This window comes from Lepidochelys olivacea, assembly GCF_965140295.1.
Source record: "Lepidochelys olivacea isolate rLepOli2 genome assembly, chromosome: 20".
NCBI classification, from domain to species: domain Eukaryota; kingdom Metazoa; phylum Chordata; order Testudines; family Cheloniidae; genus Lepidochelys; species Lepidochelys olivacea.
The window spans coordinates 4,997,053-5,024,700 of NC_140430.1; the positions used below are offsets into that span (position 1 = coordinate 4,997,053).

Genomic DNA, 27,648 nt, shown 5'->3' on the forward strand with positions numbered 1-27,648 from the left:
TACTTTCCAACAAAGGTTTTTTTTATATCAGTTGATGTTAAAAAATACAGACTTGTTTTACAATAATAGCACCATTGTATTATACACAGTACTCCTGCTGATGATACACACTGGGGGGAGAAGGGTCGGTTATACCTGTGCTTGGGACATCCATTTTGTAAGGAGGGGCCTTCACACCTGCCAGTTAGATTCCCACCTCCATCTGACCCAACAAGAGGTCTTACAGGAAGACAATAAATAAATAACACTGTGATTTTATTCCACGGTCTGCCCAGTGATGGCTTTAGAAATAGACAATAGTCCAAAATGTAAGCGTGTGGATGTATGGCAATTGGGGGATTGACTCACCCATTCAGTGCAGAAGTCATACAAGTGATTGGAAAGTACTCAGGTCCTTGGGGTGGGGGGGTTGGTTTGTTTTGGTTCTTTTTAATGGAATTGGACTGGATTTTTTTAAAAAATGTTGTGTTTTTTTTTTCCTTTTTACAAAAAGCAGACTGGCCCAACGTCAACGCCAAACTCCTGATCGGCCCCACCAATGTCCATAGGGGCAATATCGATAATGGGCAGGCGCGAGGTCTTCTGTGATCGGTATTCAATGACTGTCTTGCCCCATTTGCCAGTGTGTTTCTGGGGAGAGAGAACGAGACCAGGGATTACTAGATGCTGCAAACACCATCAAAACTGGCCTCTCTGAAGAACAGATTCCCAGTCTGGCCTGGTTAGAATTTCACAGCCATGTTCCCAGGGGACGTCTATGCTATGGGGACTATCTCTACGCCAGCATAACCCCATCATGTAGATTCACAGATTCCATGGCCAGAAGGGACCATTGTGATCATAGGCACTGACTTCCCCTCTGCCCCGCAGGTGCTCGACCCCCCCGCTTCCCAAAGTCCCACCCCTGCACCGTCCTCGCTCTGCCCCAATTCTACCCCCTTCCCCAAAGTCCCCGCCCCACCCTGCCTTTTCCCAGCCCCCTCCCTGCCCCTATTCCACCCCCTTCCCCCAAGTCCCCACCCCTGCCCCACTTCTACACCACCTCCTCCCCTGAGTGTGCCACGTCCCCGCTCCTCCCCCTCCCTCCCGGAAAGTCCTAAGCGCCGCCAAACAGCTGTTAGACGGTGGGCGGGAAGCGCTGGGAGGGAGGGGGAAGAGCGGGGATGCGGCACGCTCAGGATGCGGGGAGGAGGCGCAGCAGGGGCGGGGGAGCTTGGCTGCCGGTGGGTGCAGAGCACCCGCTAATTTTTCCCTGTGGGTGCTCCAGCCCTGCAGCATCCATGGAGTCGGCGCCTATGATTGTGATGATCTGATCAGACCTCCTGTATAACAACACAGGCCACAGAACTTCCCCCAACATCATTCCTAGAGCTGATCTTCTAGTAAAACAGCCAATGTTGATTTAACAATTGTCAGTGATGGAGAATCCACGACCACCCTTGGTAAGTTGTTTCTGTGGTTAATTCCTGTCACCATTAAAAAGAGGTTTTATACTCACTACGGGAACAGCACCTCCGCAGGTGCCAGTAGGTAGGTCAGTGGAAGCATTATTCTGATTAGCCAGCTGCATCTACCCCAGGGGCTAGGTCAGCATACCTACGGCACGCAGGAGTGTGGATTTTTCACACTCCGTGTGCGAGAGCTATGTCGACCTACATTTGAAGTGTAGACCAGACCGCAGCATGGCACTGGGCTAGTGCGAGATGCGCAGGGCTTGCCACTCACGAATAAACGTTTCAAGTGGGTTAGTTAAACTGCATTAAATATCCGTGTGGACGCTTGGCTTCAGAATTAATTTGTTTGGTCTTAATTCACTGTGGAAGCGAATGACTCCTCCTCTGACCATGGCAATTGACACTCTAGAGGTGATACTGGCGGAGCCTCCTGCTGTAGACCAGTTTACGCTGAGAGGAGGAAGAGTTCTGCCGGCGTAGGGACACCACCTCCCTGCACAATCTTAGCTGTGCTGCCCGAAGCCCTCTCTGTGGGCGTAGCTATGGCATTAGGGAGTGTTTTTTCACACCCCGACCAATGCCGGTATGCGTTTTAAGTGTAGACCAGGCCTATTACCCTTACTACTTGTCTGTGCAATGCTTAGCACGGTGGGGCCCCAATCTCCAAGAGGGGCAATAGGTGCCATGAGGAAGGCCATCTCCCTGAAACTGAGGCGCACACAATCACTGCTTTTGAAAATTTTGACCCCCCCCCACCCTAAAAAAAACCAAACTCCCACGTGCCTCAGTTTCCCCATGAAATGGGGATAATGGCACCAACTGACCGACCAGCCCTAGCTCATTGTGAGGATTAATTAGCTCAGGGGGGGCCCAACCTGGGGCTCCGCAGCCACATGCGGCTCTTCACAAGTTAACCTGCGGCTCCTTGTCTAGGCTCCGGGGCTGGAGCTACAGGTTCCAACTTTCTAATGTGCCGGGGGGGTGCTCACTGCTCAACCCCTGGCCCTGCCCCCACTACAGCCCTTCCCGCCCCCTCCTCTGAGCCTGCCGTGCCCTCGCTCCTCCCCGCCCTTCCAAGCCTCCTGCACGCCAGGAAACAGCTGATCAGGAGGTGTGGGGAGGGATGGGGAGGCGCTGATCGGCAGGGCTGCCAGTGGGCAGGAGGTGCTGGGAGCGGGGTTGGGGAGCTGATGGGGGGCTGCTGACATAGAATCATAGAATATCAGGGTTGGAAGGGACCCCAGAGGGTCATCTAGTCCAACCCCCTGCCCAAAGCAGGACCAATTCCCAGTTAAATCATCCCAGCCAGGGCTTTGTCAAGCCTGACCTTAAAAACCTCTAAGGAAGGAGATTCTACCATCTCCCTAGGTAACGCATTCCAGTGTTTCACCACCCTCTTAGTGAAAAAGTTTTTCCTAATATCCAATCTAAACCTCCCCCACTGCAACTTGAGACCATTACTCCTCGTTCTCTCATCTGCTACCATTGAGAACCGTCTAGAGCCATCCTCTTTGGAACCCCCTTTCAGGTAGTTGAAAGCAGCTATCAAATCCCCCCTCATTCTTCTCTTCTGCAGGCTAAACAATCTCAGCTCCCTCAGCCTCTCCTCATAACTCATGTGTTCCAGACCCCTAATCATTTTTGTTGCCCTTCGCTGGACTCTCTCCAATTTATCCACATCCTTCTTGTAGTGTGGGGCCCAAAACTGGACACAGTACTCCAGATGAGGCCTCACCAATGTCGAATAGAGGGGAACGATCACGTCCCTCGATCTGCTGCCAATGCCCCTACTTATACATCCCAAAATGCCATTGGCCTTCTTGGCAACAAGGGCACACTGCTGACTCATATCCAGCTTCTCGTCCACTGTCACCCCTAGGTCCTTTTCCGCAGAACTGCTGCCTAGCTATTCGGTCCCTAGTCTGTAGCTGTGCATTGGGTTCTTCCGTCCTAAGTGCAGGACCCTGCACTTATCCTTATTGAACCTCATCAGATTTCTTTTGGCCCAATCCTCCAATTTGTCTAGGTCCTTCTGTATCCTATCCCTCCCCTCCAGCGTATCTACCACTCCTCCCAGTTTAGTATCATCCACAAATTTGCTGAGAGTGCAATCCACACCATCCTCCAGATCATTTATGAAGATATTGAACAAAACCGGCCCCAGGACCGACCCTTGGGGCACTCCACTTGATACCGGCTGCCAACTAGACATGGAGCCATTGATCACTACCCGTTGAGCCCGACAATCTAGCCAGCTTTCTACCCACCTTATAGTGCATTCATCCAGCCCATACTTCACATGTTACTGTGGCTCTTTGGCAATGCATATTGGTAAATTCTGGCTCCTTCTCAGGCTCACGTTGGCCACCCCTGAATTAGCTGATGTCTATAGAGAACTTTACAGATGCCCTGCTATATAAACCCTAAGCAACGGTAACTTCCATCAGCTTACCGAGCAGCCATCCGCCAAGGCACTGTATGTGAATCTGCTGTTGCCCTCAGCTCTGATCTCGACGTCATTGGATCCCTGTATCAGGATGGCTTTCTTCAGGTTGCCGGAAGCCTCGTCCATGTAGGCAATGCTGTTCTTGCAGTGATAGGTGATGTTCTGGGAGCCTTCAGTGGACAGGAGGCGCAGGAAGGTCATCTGGATGTTGGCAGTGTTAGGGGCCAGGTTGTCATCTCCATAGCTAAACTGGAAGGAGAGATCGAGATGGTTAGTGAGTCTGGGTAGCAATGGGCCTAGAACGTCAGCTAGGAAGGTAGAGGCAATTGTGGAAGACAATCTTAGACCTGTCTTCTAAGACGTGTCTAAGACAACCTCATTTCCCATTGCCTTCCAAGTGTACTTGGGTATCTAACTTCTCTGGGCTCCTGTGAAAACCCCACATGGTTAAAAAAAATCAAGAGGAAATTCAGAAAGTTGGCATGAACTGCAGAATCGTCATCCTCATCCCACTGTTAACATATTCTAAATTTCAAAGGCACCCCAGATCTAAAGGCCTTTGTGCTAAACAAGAGTAAAACCTAAGTGTAGAAAAGTCAAGGTGCTCTTGTTACCAATGAGCTGGGAAAGTGTACTTGAGTAGGGCACAGTTCACTATAATATATGAGGCTTGATAGTTCTCAGAAGAAGCCAGGGAAAAGCAACACTCGAGTAGAAAGTTTCTATAAAAAAATTCCCCACAAAAACAATCGTATTTCCCAATAGCTGAGATGCCCTGTTACCTCTTTTGGATACAGAACACCAGATTGTCAAAGAGATTTAGGTGCCTAGCTCCTTCTGAAATACCTTTATTAATCTGGCCCTTCATGTTTTGCTACTAACTGGCATGCTAGAGATTGAGAAGAGATTCTAAGAATTCTTATTTCCTTTGCAGATTTCACTCCACTTCGACACTCCCCCTTCTTTCCCAGGGTCAGTATGTCTGTTTACATCAGTGTTTGAGAGACGTACTGACTTTTCAGGAACATATTATCCAATTTTTTCCAGGTTTTTGTGGTGGGGGGGGCGGGAGAGATTTGAAATTTTGATGAACATTTCCATTCCGGTTCATGTGACATGTCAGCCAGCTCTAGTCTTGAGCCCGTATTTTCAACCATGACTAGTAATTCTGGGGGGATTTTGTGGGGTGCCCAACTTGAGACATCTTAAAGAAGACTGATTTTCAGAGGGCGGTTGCTCAGCCTTTCTTGAGAATCAGGCCCCTTTGGAGGGGTTTCAAGTGGAGCCCCCTAAAATCAATGCTCACTTTGGAAAAATGTGAAGCTGGATATAGAGGTAAAGAAAAGGGCTCTCCCTTCGAATAGACCATAGATCTCTCATCCCACCCCTAAACTCAACTCCTCCCCCAAGTGAGGCCAACTCCAGCTAGTTTGAAACATTAACCACGGGCACTTACATGGAATCCACCATTGATGGTCTCTCCAAACCAGATATGCTTCTTCTCCTTGGTCTTGCTGGTCCACCAGTTCTTCTTGGGAATGCTGGCGGGGTTGGGATAGACGCATGTCTCGCCAGTCTCCATGTTACAGAAAACCTTAATGGCATCCAAGGTACAGCCCTGGTTAGGGTCGATCCAGTAGTCACCTGCAATGGCAGAAACACATGGGAGGTTGGTGTCTTGGTAAAACTAGGACTCATGGGGTTTTTTTGGTTTGGTTTTGAAACTCAGGAGAGAGGTGGAGGGCTGTAATGGCAGAGGATAGTGCAGGTCAGGAATGAGGTGCATCCACAGAGATGTGCGTTGGAGGGGAGCCCAGGGCTGGAATAGCAGGGATGCTATAGGTAAGGAGTGAGGTGCATCAGCATTGTGTGCGTGTGGAGAGCGCAGGGCTGGAATAGCAGGTGGGCAATGCAGGTGCATTGCGATGTGCATTGTGAGAGAGACTTATGGGGGAGACCTCCAATGGAAGAGCAAGGGGGCGTGTGGGTTGGGACTGAGGGGCATCGGCAGGGCTGTGTGCGTGGGAAGCCGAGGGCTGGAATAGCAGATCAGCAGTGAGGCGCATTGGCAGAGCGGCAGGTGGGGAGGTTTGCACAGCCCCCCGCCCATACAATGCCTGAAGGGTCAGTATTTCAGAGGAGGCGGGCAGGGAGGGATTCAGAAGCTGAAACGCCTTGGTTCCCTCCTGGCTCTGTGGTCTCTGCAGCCCTGGTGCTGCAAATCACCACGCTCAGCACCCGGCTCTGTGCCTGGCACTCACCGCTCTTCCACTCAGGGTGGCAGAGTTTAAGGTCACGGCAGGTCCGGGCTGGGTTCTTCTTGGAGCCCTCGGGGCTGCGGATGCTTTCGATCTGGTTGTTGAGGGATTTCAGAGTGGCGTCGACCTCAACATCATGCTGGCGCAGGTCGCTAGAGGCCTGGTCAGCTCGCATGTAGCGCATAGGGTCAGGGCCTTTCTCAACCTGGCCCAAACCGGCGAAGGCCGACATGTCAATGCCGGGGCCTGGGGGGCCAGGAGGTCCAGGGGGTCCAGGGTTTCCAGGGGGACCCTGCAATGGGAGGGGAAAGAGACAATCCTTGTTTAGAACTCAGAGCCAATCTCCATCCTGTTGCTGTCCCCATGTCCCCCCATTGGGCTCAGCAAAGGGGAAGACAAGGCCCCGTCGAGCTGATGAATGGATTTACCAGTCTTCTGGCTGCTTCTCCGCTAGGAGATTGAACTGGCAATGACAGCCAGCTGCTGAGGTTACACTGGGGTGAGGGAGTCACTGTGGGGGTGGACCCACCAGGGGCGGGTCAAGGTAATGGAGCCCCTGAGGGAGAGAGATGGTGGGGGAACAGTGTTGCTGGGTGCAGACTGGAGTGACAGAGCCAGTTAGGATGAGGGAAGCAGTCGGAAATACAGCCGCTCGGTGGGAATTGGGGTGATAGAACTGGGGGTGACAGAGTCACTTGGGGCAGATCAGGATGATGGAGCTGCTCAGGGTGGATTGGGGAGATGGAGCTACTTGCGGGAGATGAAGATGATGGCGCAGGTCAGGGTGATGGAACCACTCAGGGTGGTTTAGGGTGATGGAGACACAGTACAAATGACTTCAAAGCATGTAAGTGTCCTGCAGCTGCACTTCACAGGAAAGGCCAAGCCTTTGGTCGGGTATGGGGCTATGAGCTGCCCCATTCGCCGGTAGAGTTCGAGTCCTTAAGGCCCAGGTTGAAAGGCCGGCAGCTCTGCTAGGGGCACAGTACTTACAGCAGGTCCGGTTTCGCCACTACGACCACGAGGACCTGGAGGACCAATCGGACCGGGCATGCCATTTGAACCATCTTTGCCAGAGGGACCAACAGGGCCTGGGGGACCCTAGAAAAGATTCACAAGGGGGGAATTGAGAGCCAGGCCGTGAAAGAATCATGATGTAAAAAGACACCTGCAAGCTCAAAGGGCTCTGTGCACTAATGAGGCAGCCAGGCTAATTCATCATGCAATGAATGGGGCACCTTGGACTTCCCCATCCATCCCTCTGTTACGTGCCATGGCCACTGAGAACCCGACTACATCTTCCTTTGCTGCTAATGGCTACTGGAGACTGACCTTAGTGCAAATGATAAGGAGAATCTCCACCCGCTGTTAGCACTGTAGGGGCAGTGACACACAGAGCAGCACTTCTCATTCCATCCAGCAGAGGGCACGGGTGTGTGTGTACACAGCTCATGACCTTACATTGGAAGTACAGAGTTCTTTATCCAGGTTACTAAAATCTCCCTTGAATTTCTCCTCCTTGAAGCTGGAAAGAAGACTAAAACCCAATGTCCTTTTTGCCCGTAATGCTGTTGATTATTTTCTGCACTTTGCTCAGCTTGGCTAAGCAACTGACTAGGCCATTTCACTTGAACCTGCACTGTGCTGTTCCTTGGTCCCCTGCTACCCTCCCACGCTCCGGGAACTGGACTTACCCTGGGACCAGAAGGACCAGATGGACCAGTAGCACCTTGATCTCCAGATGTACCCTGAAGAGGGTGGAAACAGAACCACATAGTCATATTTCAGCATCTGGACAGCTTCCCTCTGGGGGGTGCAGAACCTTGGCCAGGCAGCGGATTCTGGGTGGGCAAGAGCAGCCCTTACCCAAGGGCTAGGTTTGGTGTCTCTGAGGCATGAGCAGCCCAAAGCCGGGTGAGGCCTGGCCCAGTGGAGGGCCCCCTTTAGCCATGCCAAGAGAGGCTGTCAGCTTCTCGCCTGGCCCAAGGCTAGGAGCTTTATGCTACAGCAAGACCAACATGGTGGGGTGGCCCAGAGCCCCCTGCGCTCCCCTCTCCCAACCCACTTCCCTCAGAGAATGGAGGAAATGGGGGGGGGGCTGATTTGTTTGACTCCAAAGGGAGCAGTTGGGGTGGAAGGGCTCTGGCGTTGGAGGTGGTGGGATGTCTCAGCTCTTGACAGGCCTTCAGTGAGACAGGCTGCCGAACCTTCCAAGACACACAGATGGCTGGGGCCATGGTAGGAGCAGGATTATGCTCATGGGGCCAAGGCAGGGACACAGCCCAGTGCCCCTGCATCAGCCCTGGCACGGCATGTTCTGTCCCGAGTCCTGCGCCGTGAGCTCAGGCCAAAGATGAGGCTCTGATGCTGAAACTTACGGGAGGTCCAGGAAGACCCTGCAGACCAGTGAATCCTCGGTGACCCTTCAGACCTCTCTCACCAGCCTCTCCAGCTTCGCCCTTGTCACCACGAGGACCTTGAGGACCCTGAGAGGGGTGAAAGAGAAGAGCTTTCAGCCTGGGGCAGGAAAGGTCAAAGGCCAGGGCGTGGTCCATCCCAGAGGGCCAGGCATGACACATGCCATAGTGCAGGGTGCTGGGCACAAGGCACGGACATGCCACACACTGCAGGGCATGGCGCAGCCCAGAATGCATCCCCTGCAGCTGGATGCAGTGCCGGTCTGAGCATCCCACAGGAGTTCCAGCTGGAAACCCCTTGCATCTGACTCTCCAGAATCACGCAGCAGGAGAAAAGTATACAGAACAAAAGGGAAAATTCCCTCTCACAGACATATATCAGCCAGATTTCCAGAGGCGCTGAGCAGCTGCAACAGACATCAGTGGAAACAGTGGGTGCTCTGCCGCTCGGGGGACCAGGCAGCGTATTCCTCATGAGGATGACTTACCGGCATGCCACGTGCGCCTGCGGGTCCGGAGGGACCCATGGGGCCTTGAGCACCCTGGAAAAAGACAGAGGTGGGTTATAGACATCATAATGACCCTATGAACGAGTCATCCATACCCTTTGTAACATTTGAAGGGTTGTTGTTGACTCCTAGTTTCCAAGACTGGAAGGGTCAACTGTGGTCATTTAGTCTGATTTATTAGTCTGACTTATTCCCAAATAATTCCCAGAGCAGGCCTTGTAGAAAAATGCCCAATCTGGATTTCAAATTGCCAGCAACGGAGAATCCATCATGAGCCTTGGTAACTTGTTCCCATGGTTAATTACCCTCACTGTTAAAAAGGTGCATCGTATTTCCAGTTTGGATTTGTCTAGCTTCAGCTTTCAGCCGCTGGATCGTGTTAGACCTTTCTCTGCCTGACTGAAGAGCCCAGTGTTAAATATGTGTTCCCCAGGAAGGTACTTCTAGCCTGTGATCAAGTCACCCCTTAACCTTCTCTTTGTTAAGCTAAGCAGATTGAGTTCCTTGTTGCTGTCACTATAAGGCAGGTTTTTTTAATCCTTTAATCATTCTCGTGGCTCTTCTCTGCACCCTCCCCAATTTATCAACATCCTTCCTGAACTGTGGACACCAGAACAGGACACAGGATTCCAGCATCGATCACACCAGTGCCAAAACCAGAGGTGATATAACTTTCCTATTCCTACTTGAGATTCCCCAGGTTACGCATCCAAGGATCACATTAGCCCTTTTGGGTGAGAACTTCAAAGCTTTCCAGGACATCTGCGCACCCCATTAATTCCCATGGAAAATAATGGGAGTTGGGCAAGTGGCTTTGATCAGCTCAGCCAGGGCTGCAACCCTCTGACCAGCTGGCTGATATCGATCCTTTTCTGCATGGGGTGATGGTGATTTTCTCTCATTTATTTGGTATCTGAAATTTGGCAAACAATTCTTGCTTCTGCAGCTGGTTTGACAGCAGCTCTCAAGGAGGCCTCCAAACTTGCCACTGGATGCACCGACTGCCTGGTACTGATTCTGTTCCCTGATTGCACCAGCATCACTCTGGAACCTGCCTTCGGATGTGACTGCTTGCAATTGGGAATTGGAAACCCGTTTTCTGGGCAGATGCTTCTCCTGAGGCAGGTTGTTCCACCCCCCAACAGCCCAGCCAGCCCAGCCAGCCAAGCCATTTGCTGCAATAGTCAGACAGCAAGTGGAATAGAGGAAGCCATATAGGATGGCCAAGTCTCTGGGGCTGAAACCAACCCCCGTGGGAGGTAACATCAGCTCATCTGTTCTCCATGCTTCATCCTAACAGCAAAGCCCTGGGTTCCACGGACTCAGTGATGCACGTCGATTTCAATCTACTGGTCTCTGCTCTGGAGAAAATCCCCACTGCTCTTGTACAAGCAAAATCAATAGTCAGTTGACTCTGAATGATACCTTGAAATACTCTTAAATCAGGGCACTGACGCTGAATGATCACACTGCCTCTAAACGGTCCTCTCAAATACACTTAAAGTATTTCCTCTCTATGGTACTCCTGAATACTCAGATCCCTTTCTATACTCTAGATGGTACTCTTGAATACTCAGACCCCTTCTGTACTTTGGATGGTACTCTCGATACTCAGGGCTTTTACTGTACTCTCAATGGCACTCATGAATACTCAGATCCCTTCTGTACTCTGTATGGTACTCTCAAGTACTCAAATCCCTTACTGTACTCTGGATGGTACTCACAAGTACTCAGAGCCCGCACTGTACTCTAGGTGGTAGTCTTGAGTGCTCAGGGCATTTATTGTACTCTCGATGGTACTCTTGAATACTCAAATCCCTTACTGAACTCTGGATGGTACTCTTGAGTACTCATAGCCCTGACTGCACTCTAAACAGTACTCATGAATACTCAGAGCTCTTACAGTACTCTGGGCGGTATTCTCAAATACCCAGAGCCTTTTCAGTACTCTGTCTGGTACTCTTACATTCCTCTTGTGAGACCATTGACCCCTTGATGAGCTGCTGGGCACTAAGGGACACTTACAGATTCTCCTCTGTCTCCCTGTTTGCCAGTTGGACCAACCGGACCTGGGGAGCCAGGAGGGCCAGGAGCACCTGGAGAACCGACAGCACCAGTCTCACCACGATCACCCTGCCAGGAGACAAAGACACAGCTGTTAATGTTAATGGCAACGTGCTCTCCTCGCTGTGCCCCAGGAGGCCATGATGTCACCTAGCGACATCACCGTTCCCTCACCTCCCTGGTTCCACAGGTCACCTCTGACCTTTGTTCTTCTGGGGCAGATGTGTGGCCAAGGACCATGGGAAGGTTTGGATAGGCCAGCAACCGCCTTTGTGGGGCAAGAAGCCCCCCACCGCTGTCCAGCTCTGCGCGAAGCAGCCTGATGGGGGCTCATTCAGCCACCGGCAAAGCACAAATTCACTTCTATGCAAACACAGGAGCAAGCCGGTGTGCTAGGCAGAGGCTTCACCTGGCCCAGCTCCTGGCAGCCGCTGCTGCCCAGAACATGGCATCCAGTGCAGGCCTGACCCTACAGGGCATCATGAGCCCAATGCCTGCGGTCACACGAGAAGGGAATGAACCAATCTCCGCTGTTTCACCGAGCGCAGGAGCTTCATGGGAGCTGTTGGTATGGCACCCCATGAGACCCCCAAGCCCTGGGACCCTGCTGCTGGAGAGCAGAGATGGGTGCAGGGTGCTCAAAGGCACCCTGGGATAGAAACTCCTTTTGCCAAGCTCACCTTCACTCCAGCTGCGCCATCTCTGCCAGGGGGGCCATCAGACCCGGGGGTGCCCTGCGAACGAGAAGAGGAGGAGAAGGTGATTCCTTGGAGGCCACCCAGGGAGTTCTGCCCGGAGAAGTGGGTAGGATGTGTGCAGACCTGGGCAACGGAGCTGGCCGCACAGGCAGCTGGTGAAATAGAACTTCCCGTGCAAGGCTCCTGTGAGTTCTAGAACGGGAGAACTAGGAACTGGGCCGTCCCAGGGCAGCCAGAACGAGTGAGGCCATGTTCCTGGCCCTCCCCTGGGGAAGGGGGATCTGGGTTACACCCAGGGAAGGGGGATCCCCATACTATCCAGCCGTCACCATGGGAACGGGATGAGGCCGAAGGCTGAGAAGTGCAACTGATGGCTGATTCACACCCAGCCTTGTGGCTCTTAGAATCTGGCTGTGGAAACGCGTCTCCCTTCGTTTCCAGACCGTTCACACGCCTAGCCGGTTTTGTTGCTTACCTCGCGCCCAGGTTCACCAGAGGGACCAGTCAGACCTGGGGGGCCCACAGGACCAGGTGGCCCACGGTCGCCGGCACCTCCAGGGGCTCCTTGTTTGCCAGGCTCACCCTAAAGCAGAGGGTCAAGAACAGAAACAATCCAAGTGAGCTGATCCCCGTGCAGCACACGGGCTGCTTCTGCACCGTCACTTTCCTGACAATTAGCCCCCCCGTCAGGGTCACAAGATACCTTCCATCCTAAAGCCCAAACCTGACCCCACGACCTTCTGACCCAACTCAACAGGAGACTTTCCACTGACTTTGGATCAGGCCTGAGCATCCTTCCTGCCTGAAAGTTGCAGCGAGGCTCTCCTGGTGGAGCAGAATGGTTTTACCTCAGGCTGGCCACTTATGAAATAGGCCACGTAAGCTAATGGCCGGCATTGTCCTTCCAATGGAGTCTCTCACTTGTGTTGGCCACTGCGTATCTCACGACATGGACGCCAGAGGTGCTGCATTCGATAGGCCTTGAGGAGCCGCTGTGCCGAGGGGTACGCTGAATAGGGGCTGTTTGAAAACTGTCCACCAAAACGGGCTTTTTGACACACAATCGAGGTTTGCAAAGCCACAGGTTCGTTCCCGAAAATCATCCGCTGTTGGGCGGAAAATTGTGAATTGTCCTCGAATGCCCGAAAACCTTGTCAGCTGAAAATGTTCAGTTCTAGTTTTTTCCTTGAAAACTCCACATTTTCAGTGGGAAGCAACCAGCTTCCGCACTGGCTCTGATAGTGAGAGATGATGGGTGGGCAACTGAATTTAATATAGGTCAGACCCTGAGGGGTGCTGAGCATTGCCTGGAACATGCTAACTCCCTCCAGTGACTTCTCAAGAGGCAGTGCCTCCCTGCTTGGAACCTATGGACAAAAGTAATGTACAGGGGCTATGTGAAATCTCAGTGAAGAATACGGGGCAGATTCTCCATTGATCGGCACTTTGTGTCATCAACAACGTCCAGGCAAGCTGGGTGCAAATCATAGAATATTATGGTTGGAAGAGACCTCAGGAGGTCATCTAGTCCAATCCCCTGCTCAAAGCAGGACCAGCACCAACTAAATCATCCCAGCCAGGGCTTTGTCAAGCCGGGCCTTAAAAACCTCTAAGGATGGAGATTCCACCACCTCCCTAGGTAACCCATTCCAGTGCTTCACCACCCTCCTAGTGAAACAAAGTGTAACTGTTCTGAGTTAGCAGTGTGTTGCACATGTTAGTGACAGCACAAGGTGCCGGGCAATGGAGAATAGGGGCCTATAACATTAGTGATGATCCCCATGCACCCAAAAGCCGGTGAGGTTTGGAAGTGCTGTGAACAGAAGTGCTTTCCGGTCTTAAAATATACACATGCTGTCAACCCAGTCCGAGAGCACTTCTAGGCTCCATGACATGCTCAGTATAGAGGAGCTGACAAGTGCATATAGGGTGAAATTCAGCACAAGGTCTAGAGACCAGTCCAGTCACTCACAAGCCCTGCAGGGGGATGTAAGTGGTGCAGAAATATTGCGTGGTCCCTCTGCACGAGGGTGCATTTCTTCCACGGCCCATTTGTCAGTTAGTTTTTCATTGGCTGTCTTCTCCGGGGCTTATCCCAGACTTGAATCTCCGTGATTCACAATGGGGTGGTGGATGCAGGGCAGAGTTAAGGACGTTTGTGGGACCTTAACGCTGAATTTCCTGGTTTATCAATGCTGAATTGTTTTAAACGACACTGTCCACAAAAGGTTCTTTTGGTTTAAATTCCCTCTGATCTCAAATTGTCTCTTTTATCCATCTAGTCCATGGGTTCTTGACTTGGGCATCATAAGCATGTCTAGGGGTGTCATGCTCAACTCCCTTTCTTTGTGGCTAGATAGAAGAGATGCCTGACAGCATTATCTGTTGTCATAAGGGCTCTGCAGAACAGGCTCGCTGCAGGTTTACAGGAAACAAATTAATGCTGAACACACGATACCCACCCAGGCGTTAAAGTCCCTATCATAAATAATAGCCCATCACAGAGATCCAAGGCAAACATCACCGAGGTTAGACCCCCGAGGGAGCCAGGTTACTTGGGTTAAGGCAGGGATAGCTTCCCTGTCCTGACTTCACCCAGAACTGGCCCATAGTAGACACAACCAACCCTTTTATTATGGCCTGCTGGGTCCTGATTGGCCTCCACCTGCTTCTTGCCCTTTTAGGTGCTGGAGCAGCAACTCTTGCTGGTTTTGCCAGCAGCTGATCATGAGAGGCCTCTCCTCTCTAGGCAACCCCTGGAGGACTGCACTCACTGCTCTTCCCTTCCAGCAGGACCCCTTTTTAGTGCAGGGTGCACCAGCGGGCAGCACATGCCCGGGACGCACCTTCACAGACTCCCAGTAAGGAAAGAGCCCAGACCCATGGATTTGCTCCGACCCTCTCACTTTAGCTCTCTCAGCACATCCGCTTCATTCCACCTCTGCAGAGAAATAAGCTGTGCACTTCAGCTATAGGGCACGAGGGCTTTGTGAGCTGGGTTGGCACAGTCTGACTCTGCCTGGCTTTGACTTTGCAAGGTAAAGCTACTTACGGAGGGACCCGGCAGCCCCGGGAAACCTCTCTCACCACGCTGGCCGGGAAGACCGACAATACCTCGCTGGCCTGCCAAACCTTGAGGACCGGGTGGCCCATCGGCCCCCTGGAAAAGACAGAGGCAGGAGGTAAAATCCAGCAGAGGCTGCACTAGGTAGTAACTATTGTGCAGTCAAAGACAAGGCAACGTGCACGTGAAAACTTACAGGTGGGCCATCTTCCCCGGACTCTCCCTTCTCACCAGGAGGACCTGCAGCGCCTTGGAGACCAGGGTCACCAGCACGGCCCGGTGGGCCCCCATCACCACGAGCGCCCTTGGGACCATCTTTGCCAGAAGCACCTGGTGGGCCAGCGGGGCCTGGGTTACCCTAGAAGAGAAATGAAAGGATTTAGTGAGAATGGGGGATGCTCTTCACCCTGGTGCAAAGGCCAATAAGTAATTCTGTCTTCTAATCAATCGACGAAGAGCACTTAGGTGCCATAGGCCATCCGAGTCCCAGAGAATCCTTCTCCGCATGAAGACTCACCAGCCCCTGCACCTTCCCCTCCCATCTCATCGCAACATCCAACCATCTCAAAGTGAGGTCAATCCATCTCCTTATCAGAGAAAAACTCACGGTGTCCTATCGTGTAGGACAGACTCTCCACCTGTCGAGAGCACAAAGTACCAGGGATCCTCATCAGGTCACAGCAGAAATTTGTTTTGGGGGAATAAAAACCCCCAAAGTTACTGAAAACTATGAAAGGGCGGGAGCTCCCTGGTTCATCTGTTAGAAATGTGGGGAAGCTCTTTTGGTTTGACGCACCGTTCTTTGTTCTCTTTGGAGCAACATGCCGGTGCGGTAACAGACCAGGAACACGGGGACAGCCAGCTTGGGTCAGATTAATGGGTCCATCCAGCTCAGTCTCTGTTCTCCTGCAGTGACCAGTGCCAGCTGCTTCGGAGGAGAATGCAGGAAACCCTGCAGTCGGTCACGAGGGATAAAACTGCCCCAGGGAATGGACCATCTAACTCTCCCATGGACAGAGGGTGGCTTATGTCCCGTCTCCCATCCAAAACCCAAACATAGGCCCCGCCAAGGTGGAACCGACGCTGGATGTTCCTGAACTTACGTTAGGGCCGGGAGGGCCAACGCGTCCTGCAGCGCCGGGGAATCCGGTGGCTCCCTGGATAAGGAGGGGAGAAACAGAAGGGTAAACAGAGCATCCCAGTCCTGGCCCTTTCTGGAGAAAGGGGTGCAGTTCCCCACCATTAACAGGTCTGAGCTTTACGAGCCAGAAGGGTGGATTGGTCCCAGAGAGGGGTGGAGTGCATGGAGTATGGGGCTGGGGGGAAAGCACCCGCTCCGTGTGTTGGTGCAAATGACTGGCCAGCTTGGGAGGGCGAGTCCTTCAAGCAGACTAAGTGCTTAACCCTACCGGACACTTGGGCAGAGCGGCAGTTCAGGCAAGGCCTTCGCTGTCCCCCAGGGCTGAACCTTCCAGCATCATTAGAACTCAAGGGCTGCAGCAAAGTCCCCTGGCTTGTCGGTTGGCAGGGATCTGGGCCCCGCGCCGCAGAGCACCGAGCAAAGCCCACTAGCCCACTGGCAGGCAGGAGCCTGTACTGCATGGCGAGGTGCCAAGCTGGCCCCAATGCAGCCACCCCTTTCCCTGGACCCATTTCAAAATCATCCCAGTGGCAAGGTGGGGGCGTTCTTCCTCCTGGCCTGCAATTCACTGACACGCACAAGGAGGATGGAGCCCATTCGGCAGCCGTCGCCCGTGCCTGGGCTGTGATTGTCTCAGCTTCCCCGCCGCCTTGCTCAGCCCGTGCATGGCAGGCCAATACCGGCCCAACTAGAACCCGCTGCACAGCCCTTGGGCGGGAGCCAGGCTGAGCTCTGGCACTTGGTGCCCGTCTCCAAGGTGTTGAAGGACCTGGATGGTACTTACAGGGGGTCCCTGCGCACCTCGAGCTCCTTTAGGACCAGTCACACCAGTGGGACCCTAAGAAGGAAAAAGAAGCAGGTTAGATCCCGAATGGACTGCAGGAAATCGGCCCATGGTCTTGGCAAAGGGACTGGTCCTTTGTACCAATGGGCGGGTATTTCTCTTACAGCCTGGAGATGAGTAGCAGCCAGACCCTCCCTCTGACCTTGATGGTCTCTAGTGAGACCCCCTCCCTCTGTCCTCGTGGTGCCTTCCTTCCCGCACCCAGCTCTGTCCCCTCTGGCAGTGGTTGCCATGGCTGGGTGTGCTGCTGGCTGCAGCCATATGTCTCCTAGAGGGCACCCTTCACAGCTGGGGCATTTCATGATGGTCTCCCCCATCAGACGGGGGGAGGGAGGGCAAAGAGGGAAACTGACCTGGATTAAACATCCCTAGGGATGGGGAAGGGAGTCCTCGTGTGTGGGGATACGCAGCAGAGGGTATTTTCCAGCCCTCCAAGCTCCCAGAGGGCTTCATAGCTGCAATGAAATTGCCGCCCTTGCTCCCTGGTGTGCGTGCGCCCTGGAATAGGGCACTACCATTGCAGAGAGAGGGGCGACCCTCTGGCAGGAATCCAGCCCCCGCTTTCCTGGGCCGGTTCTGGGGGTTTATTCCAAACTGAACCCAGGCTCCTCCATGAAAGGGAAAATCGGGGTGAGGGATTACTGGGGCATCAGCCATTTCAAACTCTTATCCCTCAGCTGGGTAAATCAGTGACCCAGATCCTAGGTTCTGACCCATTGCAAGTGGCCGGAGTATTTTCAAAGCAAAGCACTGTCCTTTCTTGGGCCCCTTTTCCTGAGGATGGTTCATCTCTGGCCAGCCCCCACTCTCCCAGGCTGCCTTCCCAGTGGGGTCATGGAGGGAGGAGCGGGACTTGGCTTTACCAACCTGTGGACCAGGAGCACCGGAAGAACCCTGTGGACCCGGGGCCCCAGCGTCTCCCTTCTGGCCAGATTCTCCTTGTTCACCTTTAGCGCCGGGTTGGCCGTCAGCGCCCTGCATCAGGAAGGGAAGAAAAAGCACCCAGGGTGAGATGTGGCCTCCCTGCGAGACAGGTGCCCGGTGCTGGGCATGTGACACTGTCATCACTACGGATACATGGCTATCGAGGGGCGGGATAGAGAGGGAACCTGGACGACAAGGGTCAGCAAACACGGCTTTACTCACGGGAGGTCCAGCAAATCCAGCAGGGCCAGGGGCTCCAGGCTCACCACGATCACCCTGAAACAGAAAGGACTGGGGTTAAATGGGGGGCCCAGGAAGGAAACACCCCAACCTGGACAGCAAGCTCTATGGGGCAGGAGGCATCTTTGTGCTTCCATGTCTGTACAGCATCTAGCACCCTGGTTCTCGACCTTGTCCATTTGGGGACACCCCCCAGGAGCTTCTCCCATGTAGCTGGCACCCCACCCCTATTTAGTCAGGTGGTCTCGACCTCTTGACACCTGTTTGTGAGCCCCACGCACTGGGGGTCACGACCCCCCTGACCTAGCACAATGAGCAGGGCCTCTGGCGGCTATCCCCATCAATCAGAGCAATGTTGGCAAGAATGGGGAAGCCGGTGAATTCCCCGGGGGTGGTCTCTGAATTGAGAGGGGCACAGACCCCGCCCCCCGGCCAAGGGGCTCAGTCCCATTGTGTGAACCAAGGTCTGGGAACCTAAGGTTGTTGGCATCACACTTACCGGGGCACCGCGGGCGCCGGCAGCACCAGATGGGCCTGGGGGACCCAATTCACCCTAGACAGGGAGAAAGAAGGAGATGTGAGAGCAGTCAGGGGGATATGGCTGGCCAGAGGTTGTAGATCATGTGGGACTCTGCACTTCCTGCTTCCACAGCCTCAGTTTACCTTCCGCATTCTGTACCCCCTGCTTGGCCTGAGCCCAGCCCCATCCCTACCCTCTTTCCAGACCCCAAAGCCCTGCCCAGATCTCAAGCTCCACCCACAGCCTGAGCTTCCTCTCAAGCCCCTCCTCCAGCTCCAAGACACACCCATGCTCCCAAAGCCGCTCCCCCAGCCCTTTCCGTTCCCTCGTTCCCCCATAACCCTCCCACACTCCAACTTGAGGACTCCCCCACCCCACCCCCCAGCTCAAAGTTCTCCCCATGACACTAGGGTTGCCATATTTCTGATTGCAGAAAACCGAACACACTTGCCCCGCCCCTTCTCCAAGGCCCCGCCCCCTGCTCACTCCATCCCCCCTCCCTCCATTGCTCTCTCTCCCCAACCCTGGCTCACTTTTACTGGGCTGGGGCGGAAGTTGGGGTGTGAGAGGGGTGAGGGCTCCGGCTGGGGGTGTGGGCTCTGGAGTGGGGTCAGGGATGAGGGGTTTGGGGTGCGAGAGGGGGCTCAGGGCTGGGACAGGGGGTTGCGGGGTGAGGGCTCCAGCTGGGGGTGCGGGGGCTCTGGGATGGGGATGAGGGGGTTGGGGTGTGGGAGGGGGCTCAGGGCTAGGGCCAGGGGGTGGGGTATGGGGGGGAGTGTGGGGGGTGAAGGCTCCACCTAGGGGTGCAGGCTCTGGGGTTGGGTGGGGGATGAGGGGTTTTGGGTGCAGGAGGGGGCTCCAGGCTGGAGGGTGGGGCCGAGGGGTTCAGAGTGTGGGAGGGGGTGAGGGGTGCAGGCTCCAGGCGGCACTTACCTCAGGTGGCTCCCGGAAGCAGCCAGCATGTCTGCCTCCTAGGCAGAGGGGCCAGGCGGCTCCGCAGGCGCCACCCCTGCAACTCCCAATGGCCGCAGTTCCTGGCCAATGGGAGCCGCGGAGCCGGTGCTTGGTGTGGGGGCAGTGCGTGGAGCCACCTGGCCACGCCTCTGCCTAGGGGCCACAGGGACACGTCGCCGTTTCCGGGAGCCACACGGAGCCAGGTAGGGACGGGAGCCTGCCTGCCCCACTGCGCTGCTGACCGGAGCCACCAGGGTCCCTTTTCAACGAGGCGTTCTAGTCGAAAACCGGACGCCTAGCAACCGTACATGGCACTGGCTCGGCTTGTGCCCTGAAGCCCCGCCCATATGCCAAGGCCCCTCCCACAGATCAGTGACCCTCCCAGCTGGGCCATAGCTCTTGCAGTATCTCTGGCTCCGGCAGCCTGATCTATGTACACCTGGGGGGAGTCACGGAGGAGCACAGACCTTTGTCACCGAGAGGCTGGGAAATCCATGGGGTCTGAGCAGTGAATGTTGCTCTTTATGCCCTCCGCACATTGCACTGAGCCCCACTGCCCCCAGCCAGGCGTCATGCAGAGTTCCTGGGTTCTTACCTTCTCGCCGTTGGGGCCAGAAGGGCCAGGGGGGCCGATCGGACCTGTCAAACCCTGGGAAAGGGAAGAGGGAGAGGAGGGTGAGCAGATGGCTGTGAAGAGCACCTGCTGCCAGTGTGTGCCGGGCAGAGCCCAGTGTGAGCCCGGGGCTGGGTTAGTGTCAGAGACTGAACCCAGACCTTCCAGGTTCGCTGGCTTCTCTGCAGCATGGAGCGCCATGCCTCAAAACCCTGGGGACCAGTTTTAAAACAGCAAGGGAGTAATAACAACCCTCTGCCTGCTACAGCCTGACAAACACCGCTACAGCCTGAATGCTACGTAGCTCCAGCTCCGCCTGACTGCTATGCAGCTACAACTGTGCTAGACTGCTACATGACTACAGCCGGACTCCTACCCTGCTCCAGCTCTCTGCCAGCTATGTGGCTACAGCTCTGCCTGACTGCTACAGCCGGACTCCTACCCCGCTCCAGCACGTGGCTACCGCTCTGCTTGACTGCTACAGCCGGACTCCTACCCTGCTCCAGCTCTCTGCCAGCTATGTGGCTACAGCTCTGCCTGACTGCTACAGCCGGACTCCTACCCCGCTCCAGCACGTGGCTACCGCTCTGCTTGACTGCTACAGCCGGACTCCTACCCTGCTCCAGCTCTCTGCCAGCTATGTGGCTACAGCTCTGCCTGACTGCTACAGCCGGACTCCTACCCCGCTCCAGCACGTGGCTACCGCTCTGCTTGACTGCTACAGCCGGACTCCTACCCTGCTCCAGCTCTCTGCCAGCTATGTGGCTACAGCTCTGCCTGACTGCTACAGCCGGACTCCTACCCCGCTCCAGCACGTGGCTACCGCTCTGCTTGACTGCTACAGCCGGACTCCTACCCTGCTCCAGCTCTCTGCCAGCTATGTGGCTACAGCTCTGCCTGACTGCTACAGCCGGACTCCTACCCCGCTCCAGCACGTGGCTACAGCTCTGCTTGACTGCTACAGCCGGACTCCTACCCCGCTCCAGCTCTCTGCTTGCAATGAGGCTACAGCTCTGCTTGACTGCTACAGCCGGACTCCTACCCCGCTCCAGCTCTCTGCTTGCAATGAGGCTACAGCTCTGCTTGACTGCTACAGCCGGACTCCTACCCTGCTCCAGCTCTCTGCCAGCTATGTGGCTACAGCTCTGCCTGACTGCTACAGCCGGACTCCTACCCTGCTCCAGCACGTGGCTACCGCTCTGCTTGACTGCTACAGCCGGACTCCTACCCCGCTCCAGCTCTCTGCCAGCTATGTGGCTACAGCTCTGCCTGACTGCTACAGCCGGACTCCTACCCCGCTCCAGCACGTGGCTACCGCTCTGCTTGACTGCTACAGCCGGACTCCTACCCTGCTCCAGCTCTCTGCCAGCTATGTGGCTACAGCTCTGCCTGACTGCTACAGCCGGACTCCTACCCTGCTCCAGCACGTGGCTACCGCTCTGCTTGACTGCTACAGCCGGACTCCTACCCCGCTCCAGCTCTCTGCTTGCAATGAGGCTACAGCTCTGCTTGACTGCTACAGCCGGACTCCTACCCCGCTCCAGCTCTCTGCTTGCAATGAGGCTACAGCTCTGCTTGACTGCTACAGCCTGACTCCTACCCCGCTCCAGCTCTCTGCTTGCAATGAGGCTACAGTTCTGCTTGACTACTACCCGGCTTCAGCCCAACTGCTACCCAGCTACAGCTCCCTGCCCGTGAACCGGCTACAGCTTGTCTGCTGTACTCCTACAGCTGTGTGTGACTGCTACCCAGCTACTGCTCTCTGCCAGCTATGCTGCTACAGCCGGACTCCTACCCTGCTCCAGCTCTCTGCCAGCTCCATGGCTACAGCTCTGCCTGACTGCTACAGCCGGACTCCTACCCCGCTCCCGCTCTCTGCCAGCTCCATGGCTACAACTCTGCCTGACTGCTACAGCCGGACTCCTACCCCGCTCCCGCTCTCTGCCAGCTCCATGGCTACAGCTCTGCCTGACTGCTACAGCCGGACTCCTACCCCGCTCCCGCTCTCTGCCAGCTCCATGGCTACAGCTCTGCCTGACTGCTACAGCTGGACTCCTACCCGGCTCCCGCTCTCTGCCAGCTCCATGGCTACAGCTCTGCCTGACTGCTACAGCCGGACTCCTACCCTGCTCCCGCTCTGCGTGCTACCCGGCTACTGCCTGCCTCCCTGCAACACTTCTACAACTCTACCTGACTGCGACAGCTCCCTGGCAATTCCTACGCTGCCGCTACTCTTCCTGACCAGCAGGGCTTTCTGACCGCTACACCGTGACCGCTCGTTCCCTGACCGCTGTCACCCTCTGCCTGATCTCCGCACCGTCGCAGCTCTCTGCCTGACCTTTAAGCTACCCTCCAGCGTATGTCCCCAGGGTCAGCTGCTCGCGTAGCTCGACAGGCAGACGGCTGGGATGTTGCATGATCATTCCGTCCCCGTGACAATCTGAGCGAGTGAGGCCTTCCCTTCTACTTACTCTTCCACCGTCCTTGCCGGGAGCGCCTTCTGGGCCTTTCTCGCCGACATCACCCTGTGGGAGGAGATCAGAGGGAAGTTACCACCCAGCCGCCAGTACGGCCGAACCATCCCAGGGCAACAATGGGCCACGAGACCCTCCCCCACCCCATCAGCTCAGAGAGGGCAGCAAAGAGATCCCAGAGATAGATCAAGAACTAATGGGGGCTTGGACTGCTTGATTGGCAGACGGTCTTTCACCTGCCGCAGATGATAGAAATGCTTAGAGTCAGGGACCACAGATCATCTAGCCTGATCTCCCGTGTGTCACAGGCCACCCATACCACCCGGCACTCTACACCCAACAACCGAAAGTAGACCCAGGTATCACGGCCCACAGAAGACCAAGCTATTGCATGCCACAGGTCGGGGCTAGGTGGGACCGAGGTTCACCAAAGCCCCTGCAACAGCTGGAAATTGCTTAGCGCTTCCAAAGGTCTGATGGAAGCCGCTGATCTTGTGTCCTCTGGTCTATGGGTCTGAACTCTCTGCATTAAGGTTGACATCCCTGAGGCCAAATATAATCAGTGCTGGGTAGGCAGGTTCCCTTTCCCATATCCCCCCTTCTTCGCATGAACATGGCTAGATCCCATAGCTCCACTGAAGTCCATGGGGCCAGCTCCCAGCGTCTATAAATCAGCATCACTACATTGCAATCATTACGTCTTCCATAGCTCTCACACACTGGGAATCCAGCCCTGCGTGTGTCTGCCCTGTGCAATGCCTGACCCCTGAAGTCCCGGGGAAGGTGCTACTTACCCTGTCTCCCTTTGGTCCAGAAATACCAGCTGCTCCCCTCTCACCGGGCATCCCTTGCAGACCGGGGGGACCTTGGGCACCATTAGGGCCGGATGGACCAGTCGCACCCTAGAGTGGAGAAACACAGCAAGGTCACTGAGCGGCTGCATGTTTCCAGATCCTGAGGGAGCTGCTGTCCCCTGTCGCTGGGCTTGGGGGGGCTAGAGCAGTGATTCTCCACATTATCCCCTGACCTCCCCAGGACTCCCTCCCCGCCAGCAAAACGGGAAGGAAAGTAGTCACAACACTGCCACCGTTCATGGCCCCAAGTTGAGAACCCCTGGACTGTAGCTCCAGCGGTTTCCTAAGTCAAGGTCCTAAAGCGAGAGGATGAGGTGGACATAACGACTCACATTTTAAGTGCCGCTGTAGGGGAGGAGTTGCACTGGGAAAGCCATGCTCAGGGTGATGCAGGCGGGGCAGGATTGGCCACGCCCTCTTTGTGTGCACGGAGCTGCACTATGATAGCAATCAAGCGAGGCTGAGCAGTCAGCCTAGGCTGCTCTGTCCCAGGCCATGCGAGGCTCTGCCCTGGTGGAACGTTCTCCCATCGGACAGACCGGATGCTTAGGGGCCCAGCCCTTTGGGGCCCTTGTAAACATGATGCCCACAAAGCCTGCAGCTTACTAAGGTCCATTTTCCTGCTCCCTTCCCAGGGCAAGATCTCATCCTGGTGACCGGTACGATGCCACCCCAGGTGGGGATTGAACCGTGGCCCCCTAGAGCGGAAAGCCTGAGCCTCGCATGCCATAGCTACAGGACCGGTTCTCTCAGCCAGGACACAGCACAAGGACTGAATCGGCTACGAGAGAGAGACAAAGAGCTGCCTGGGTTACACAAGGGAACCTACCTTGGGTCCATCGGTACCAGGAGTTCCGGGGAGCCCTCGAGCACCCTGCAGACCTTGTGAACCTGGAGAGCCACGTTCACCTGGGAAGCCACGTTCACCCTGGCATGGAAAGAGACACCGTTAGGGAGAGGTCACAGCTGGGGACTGGCAGGGGCAATTAAAGGGCCCTGGCGGTTTTATCACACTGTGCATCTCGGCAATCGTGCCCCATTGCAACAGGGTCGCTCAGGGCTGCCCTGCTGCGGCAGGTGGCTGCCACGCTCCACCCCAGAGGTGGCTGCGTATCAGCGCTGGGTAAATGTTAGCGGCTGCCTATTAGATGCTCTGGGATTGCCTGGAAGCTGTAGAAATACCTGGGGGTTAAACAGGGCACCCAAAAGTGGAGAGACCAAAACTGAAAGGTGGCTTTTGACTGTTTTGCTGCCAGTGCCCTGGAGGGGGCGGTTAATGGTGCAAGGGGCTCTCAGGGGCGATGTCAGCGGAGATGCAATGGGTGCTGAGACCATGAGCAGCAGATACAAGGCCAAGAACGACAGCACAGTCTTCTTGTTCTGGGTTTGTACAGCGCCTAGCGCGATGGGCTCCTGGTCCAGGACAGGGGCTCCTGGGCACTACTGTAACACACCTAATAACTAATATACAGCACCTAGCACCATGCAGCCCTGTTCCATGACTAGGGCTCCTGGGCACTACCGTAATACACCTAATAACTAATGTACAGCACCTAGCACCATGAGGCCCTGTTCCATGAATAAGGCTCTGCAGTGATACCGTAATACATAGAATATGTAGCAATAATAATGTACAGCACCTAGCACAACAGGGGGCACTACTGTAATATATCTAATAAAGCACCTAGCATGATGGGCTCCTGGTCCAGGACAGGGGCCCCTAGGCGCTGCTGTAACACCTAATAAATAACAATAACCCAGCTGCTGAGCTTCCTGCTCTGCGACCCAGAGGACGGACAATACTTACTCGGGGACCCACGAGGCCTGGGGTGCCAGCTTCGCCAGGGACGCCCTATGGAGAGCAAGAAGGGGGAGACGGCAGTTACAGTCCGAGAGGGAGGCTCCTAGGCAAGAGAGCTCCTTCCCTAGCCAGAGACGCACCACCCCGTCCAGAGAGAAGATGGGAACAGACCTACAGCAGGGCCCGCTCTCCCCAGGTGCGGTGGGGTCAGTTCGCCCTGCGGGAGGCTCTGGATGTCATTTGACTCAGCCTGGGCGGACGTGCAAATCAGCAGCAATGTGCGAGCGAGGGTTGTTTCTGACTAGCAGCTTTCGGGTGGTGCGAGGGGACCAGTCTGGGCCTGGTGCATCGCACGCACTGTCTCGCTCCTGAGGTGGCCCAGGAAACCCTAGATCAGGGCGGGAGGGCAGCATGCTGAGTCTGACAGAGCCCCAAGTTTAGCGATCATCAGGCTTCTTCAGTGACTCAGGCGTTTCCCCGCATGGTGGCTTGAGCTAGGTGGGCTGAACCTCCCTGACTCAGCGCCGGCACCAGGGGACTGAACCCCAGGGGAAGCCTCCTCCTTGCAAAGGGGACTCAGCTGCCAGCTCGCATGGCAGCTCTGTTCATGACCTGCAGTGAGGCGCTAAGGAGGCTCTGGGATGGAGTCTGAACTCACCTGATCTCCTGGCTTGCCACCTTCGCCTGGAGGACCTGGGGGGCCGGGGAGTCCCTGAAAGGAAGCAGTGCAGAGAGGTTAGCCATGATCGTCGGTTGCTCACGTCCACGCTGCATTGGAAACCCAGGTCTGTGGGCCCCGGGCTTGTGGACTCAGTGTTTCCAAGCCTGTGCTTGAGCATCCATACTGCACTGTAAACCTGGGTTTGCAATTGCTGGGGCCGGGTCTCAGAGCCATGCTAACACATCCGCGCTATGCAGACCTTCTGACTTGGGTCTGTGGCTTGAGCTGCATCCACACTGCAAAATGACAGGGCCTCGATTCACAGCGGGACTTGGGCTCTGACCCACACCCCCGAGCAGGGTCCTAGGATCCGGGTGCTTCCTGCCCTGAGTCAGACTGATTTGTGTGTAGACGGAACGGGGGGCTTGGGCTCAAACCTGAGTCACAGCCCAGGCTTAGTGTGCAGTGTAGACACATCCTCAGTCTCTGGGCTGTGTGGGGCATGTTCAGAGCACGTGTTGGGTAACAAAAGGGCCCAGCTGGGATTCTGGATCTGGCACATGGGGCACCTGCTCCTGGAAGCAGTCAGCCTGCTGGCACTAGGGCTGATGCCTGAGTCTACAGCCTCCAACAGAGATACACTGAGCAGGCCAGAGCTCCTGGTTGTTTAGGGGGATGGAGCTCGGGGTGCAGGTATTTACAGGACTGCCCCGACCCCACACTGCAAAAGGGTTAAAAGGCATCGCTCCTACTCACCTGGAAGCCAGAAGGACCTGGCGAGCCCTGCTCACCCCTCTCTCCAGCAGGCCCCTGCAGAAGGAAGGGAGAACTCTGAGCATAAACTACATCCGGTCCTGACCCCAGATTTAGGGCCCAATGGGGAGGACAGTGATAGGACAGGGCTACGGTGCCCGTGATGGGACTGGACACGTCATCCAGGACACCCACCCTGTGTGGTAGCCCTTGAAGTCGGATATCTGTGACGGGCCTGGTTTGTTTTACTTTGATTTGTTCTCTAAACCAGGTTCCCCTATGTTAGAGCAGCCAGGCTCTGGCAAAAAGAATTAAACCCAGAGCGCCCTCTGGTGGCTACATGTGGGTTCTACATTGCAACCGGATTCCGCTCAGCATCCATCCACCCCTGTTATTGGGTGAAGTGTGGACTGGCAACTCACGGACCAGGCGTGGTATAGGGTCCCAGTATGGGGAACTGGGAAAGAGGCAAGACCCCCAGTCTGGGTGAACTGGGAAACGATCCTCCAATCTGGTAAAGGAGCAGGGTCCCCCAGTCTGGGGTAACTGGGCAAGGGGCAGGGTCTCCCAGTTTGGAACTGGGAAAGGGGCAGATTCCCCAATCTAGTGTAATGGGGTCTCCCAGTCTGGCTTGCTCTCCAGGAAAGAACTCCCAGTCTCTGTGACCAGCAGGCCTATGGGTCAGCCATCCTGCCCGGGTCCATCTCTGTATTGTGGCTAGAGAGACCAGCCTCGCTGATTTCCTTCTAGCAGCAAGTACTCACGGAAGGTCCGGGGGGGCCGGAAGCTCCTGTCTCACCATCTTTGCCAGGAAGACCCTAGAGGGAAAAGAAACCCCCAGGGCATTGATCAGTGAGCCCTTTTTAGCTACCAGACTGCTGTGCTTTTAAAATTCCCTCCCGGGACCTTGCAATCTTTCTCTGCTCCTGTTGCAACGGACTAGGCAGCAGTAGATTTCT

At 55.3% G+C, this 27,648-nt stretch overlaps 1 protein-coding gene across 4 annotated transcripts in view; it reads right to left on the reverse strand.

Annotated features, from left to right (window-relative positions):
• Positions 1 to 27,648, reverse strand: part of COL2A1 (collagen type II alpha 1 chain) — a 66,037-nt gene continuing 38,389 nt past the window's right edge. For all 4 annotated transcript variants that reach the window (XM_084610471.1, XM_084610470.1, XM_084610472.1 and 1 more), the window contains 26 exons: positions 27,454 to 27,507; positions 26,693 to 26,746; positions 25,934 to 25,987; positions 25,282 to 25,326; positions 24,304 to 24,402; positions 23,415 to 23,522; positions 22,618 to 22,671; positions 20,129 to 20,182; positions 18,559 to 18,612; positions 18,042 to 18,095; positions 17,763 to 17,870; positions 16,836 to 16,889; positions 16,014 to 16,067; positions 15,107 to 15,268; positions 14,899 to 15,006; positions 12,322 to 12,429; positions 11,829 to 11,882; positions 11,110 to 11,217; positions 9,064 to 9,117; positions 8,537 to 8,644; positions 7,853 to 7,906; positions 7,152 to 7,259; positions 6,162 to 6,450; positions 5,357 to 5,544; positions 3,907 to 4,149; positions 1 to 630 (listed from right to left, as the gene is read on the reverse strand). In XM_084610471.1, coding sequence (XP_084466597.1) covers positions 484 to 630; positions 3,907 to 4,149; positions 5,357 to 5,544; positions 6,162 to 6,450; positions 7,152 to 7,259; positions 7,853 to 7,906; positions 8,537 to 8,644; positions 9,064 to 9,117; positions 11,110 to 11,217; positions 11,829 to 11,882; positions 12,322 to 12,429; positions 14,899 to 15,006; positions 15,107 to 15,268; positions 16,014 to 16,067; positions 16,836 to 16,889; positions 17,763 to 17,870; positions 18,042 to 18,095; positions 18,559 to 18,612; positions 20,129 to 20,182; positions 22,618 to 22,671; positions 23,415 to 23,522; positions 24,304 to 24,402; positions 25,282 to 25,326; positions 25,934 to 25,987; positions 26,693 to 26,746; positions 27,454 to 27,507 — 2,577 coding nt within the window. In that variant the 3' untranslated portion in view covers positions 1 to 483. The remainder of the gene's footprint in view (positions 631 to 3,906; positions 4,150 to 5,356; positions 5,545 to 6,161; positions 6,451 to 7,151; positions 7,260 to 7,852; positions 7,907 to 8,536; positions 8,645 to 9,063; positions 9,118 to 11,109; positions 11,218 to 11,828; positions 11,883 to 12,321; positions 12,430 to 14,898; positions 15,007 to 15,106; positions 15,269 to 16,013; positions 16,068 to 16,835; positions 16,890 to 17,762; positions 17,871 to 18,041; positions 18,096 to 18,558; positions 18,613 to 20,128; positions 20,183 to 22,617; positions 22,672 to 23,414; positions 23,523 to 24,303; positions 24,403 to 25,281; positions 25,327 to 25,933; positions 25,988 to 26,692; positions 26,747 to 27,453; positions 27,508 to 27,648) is intronic.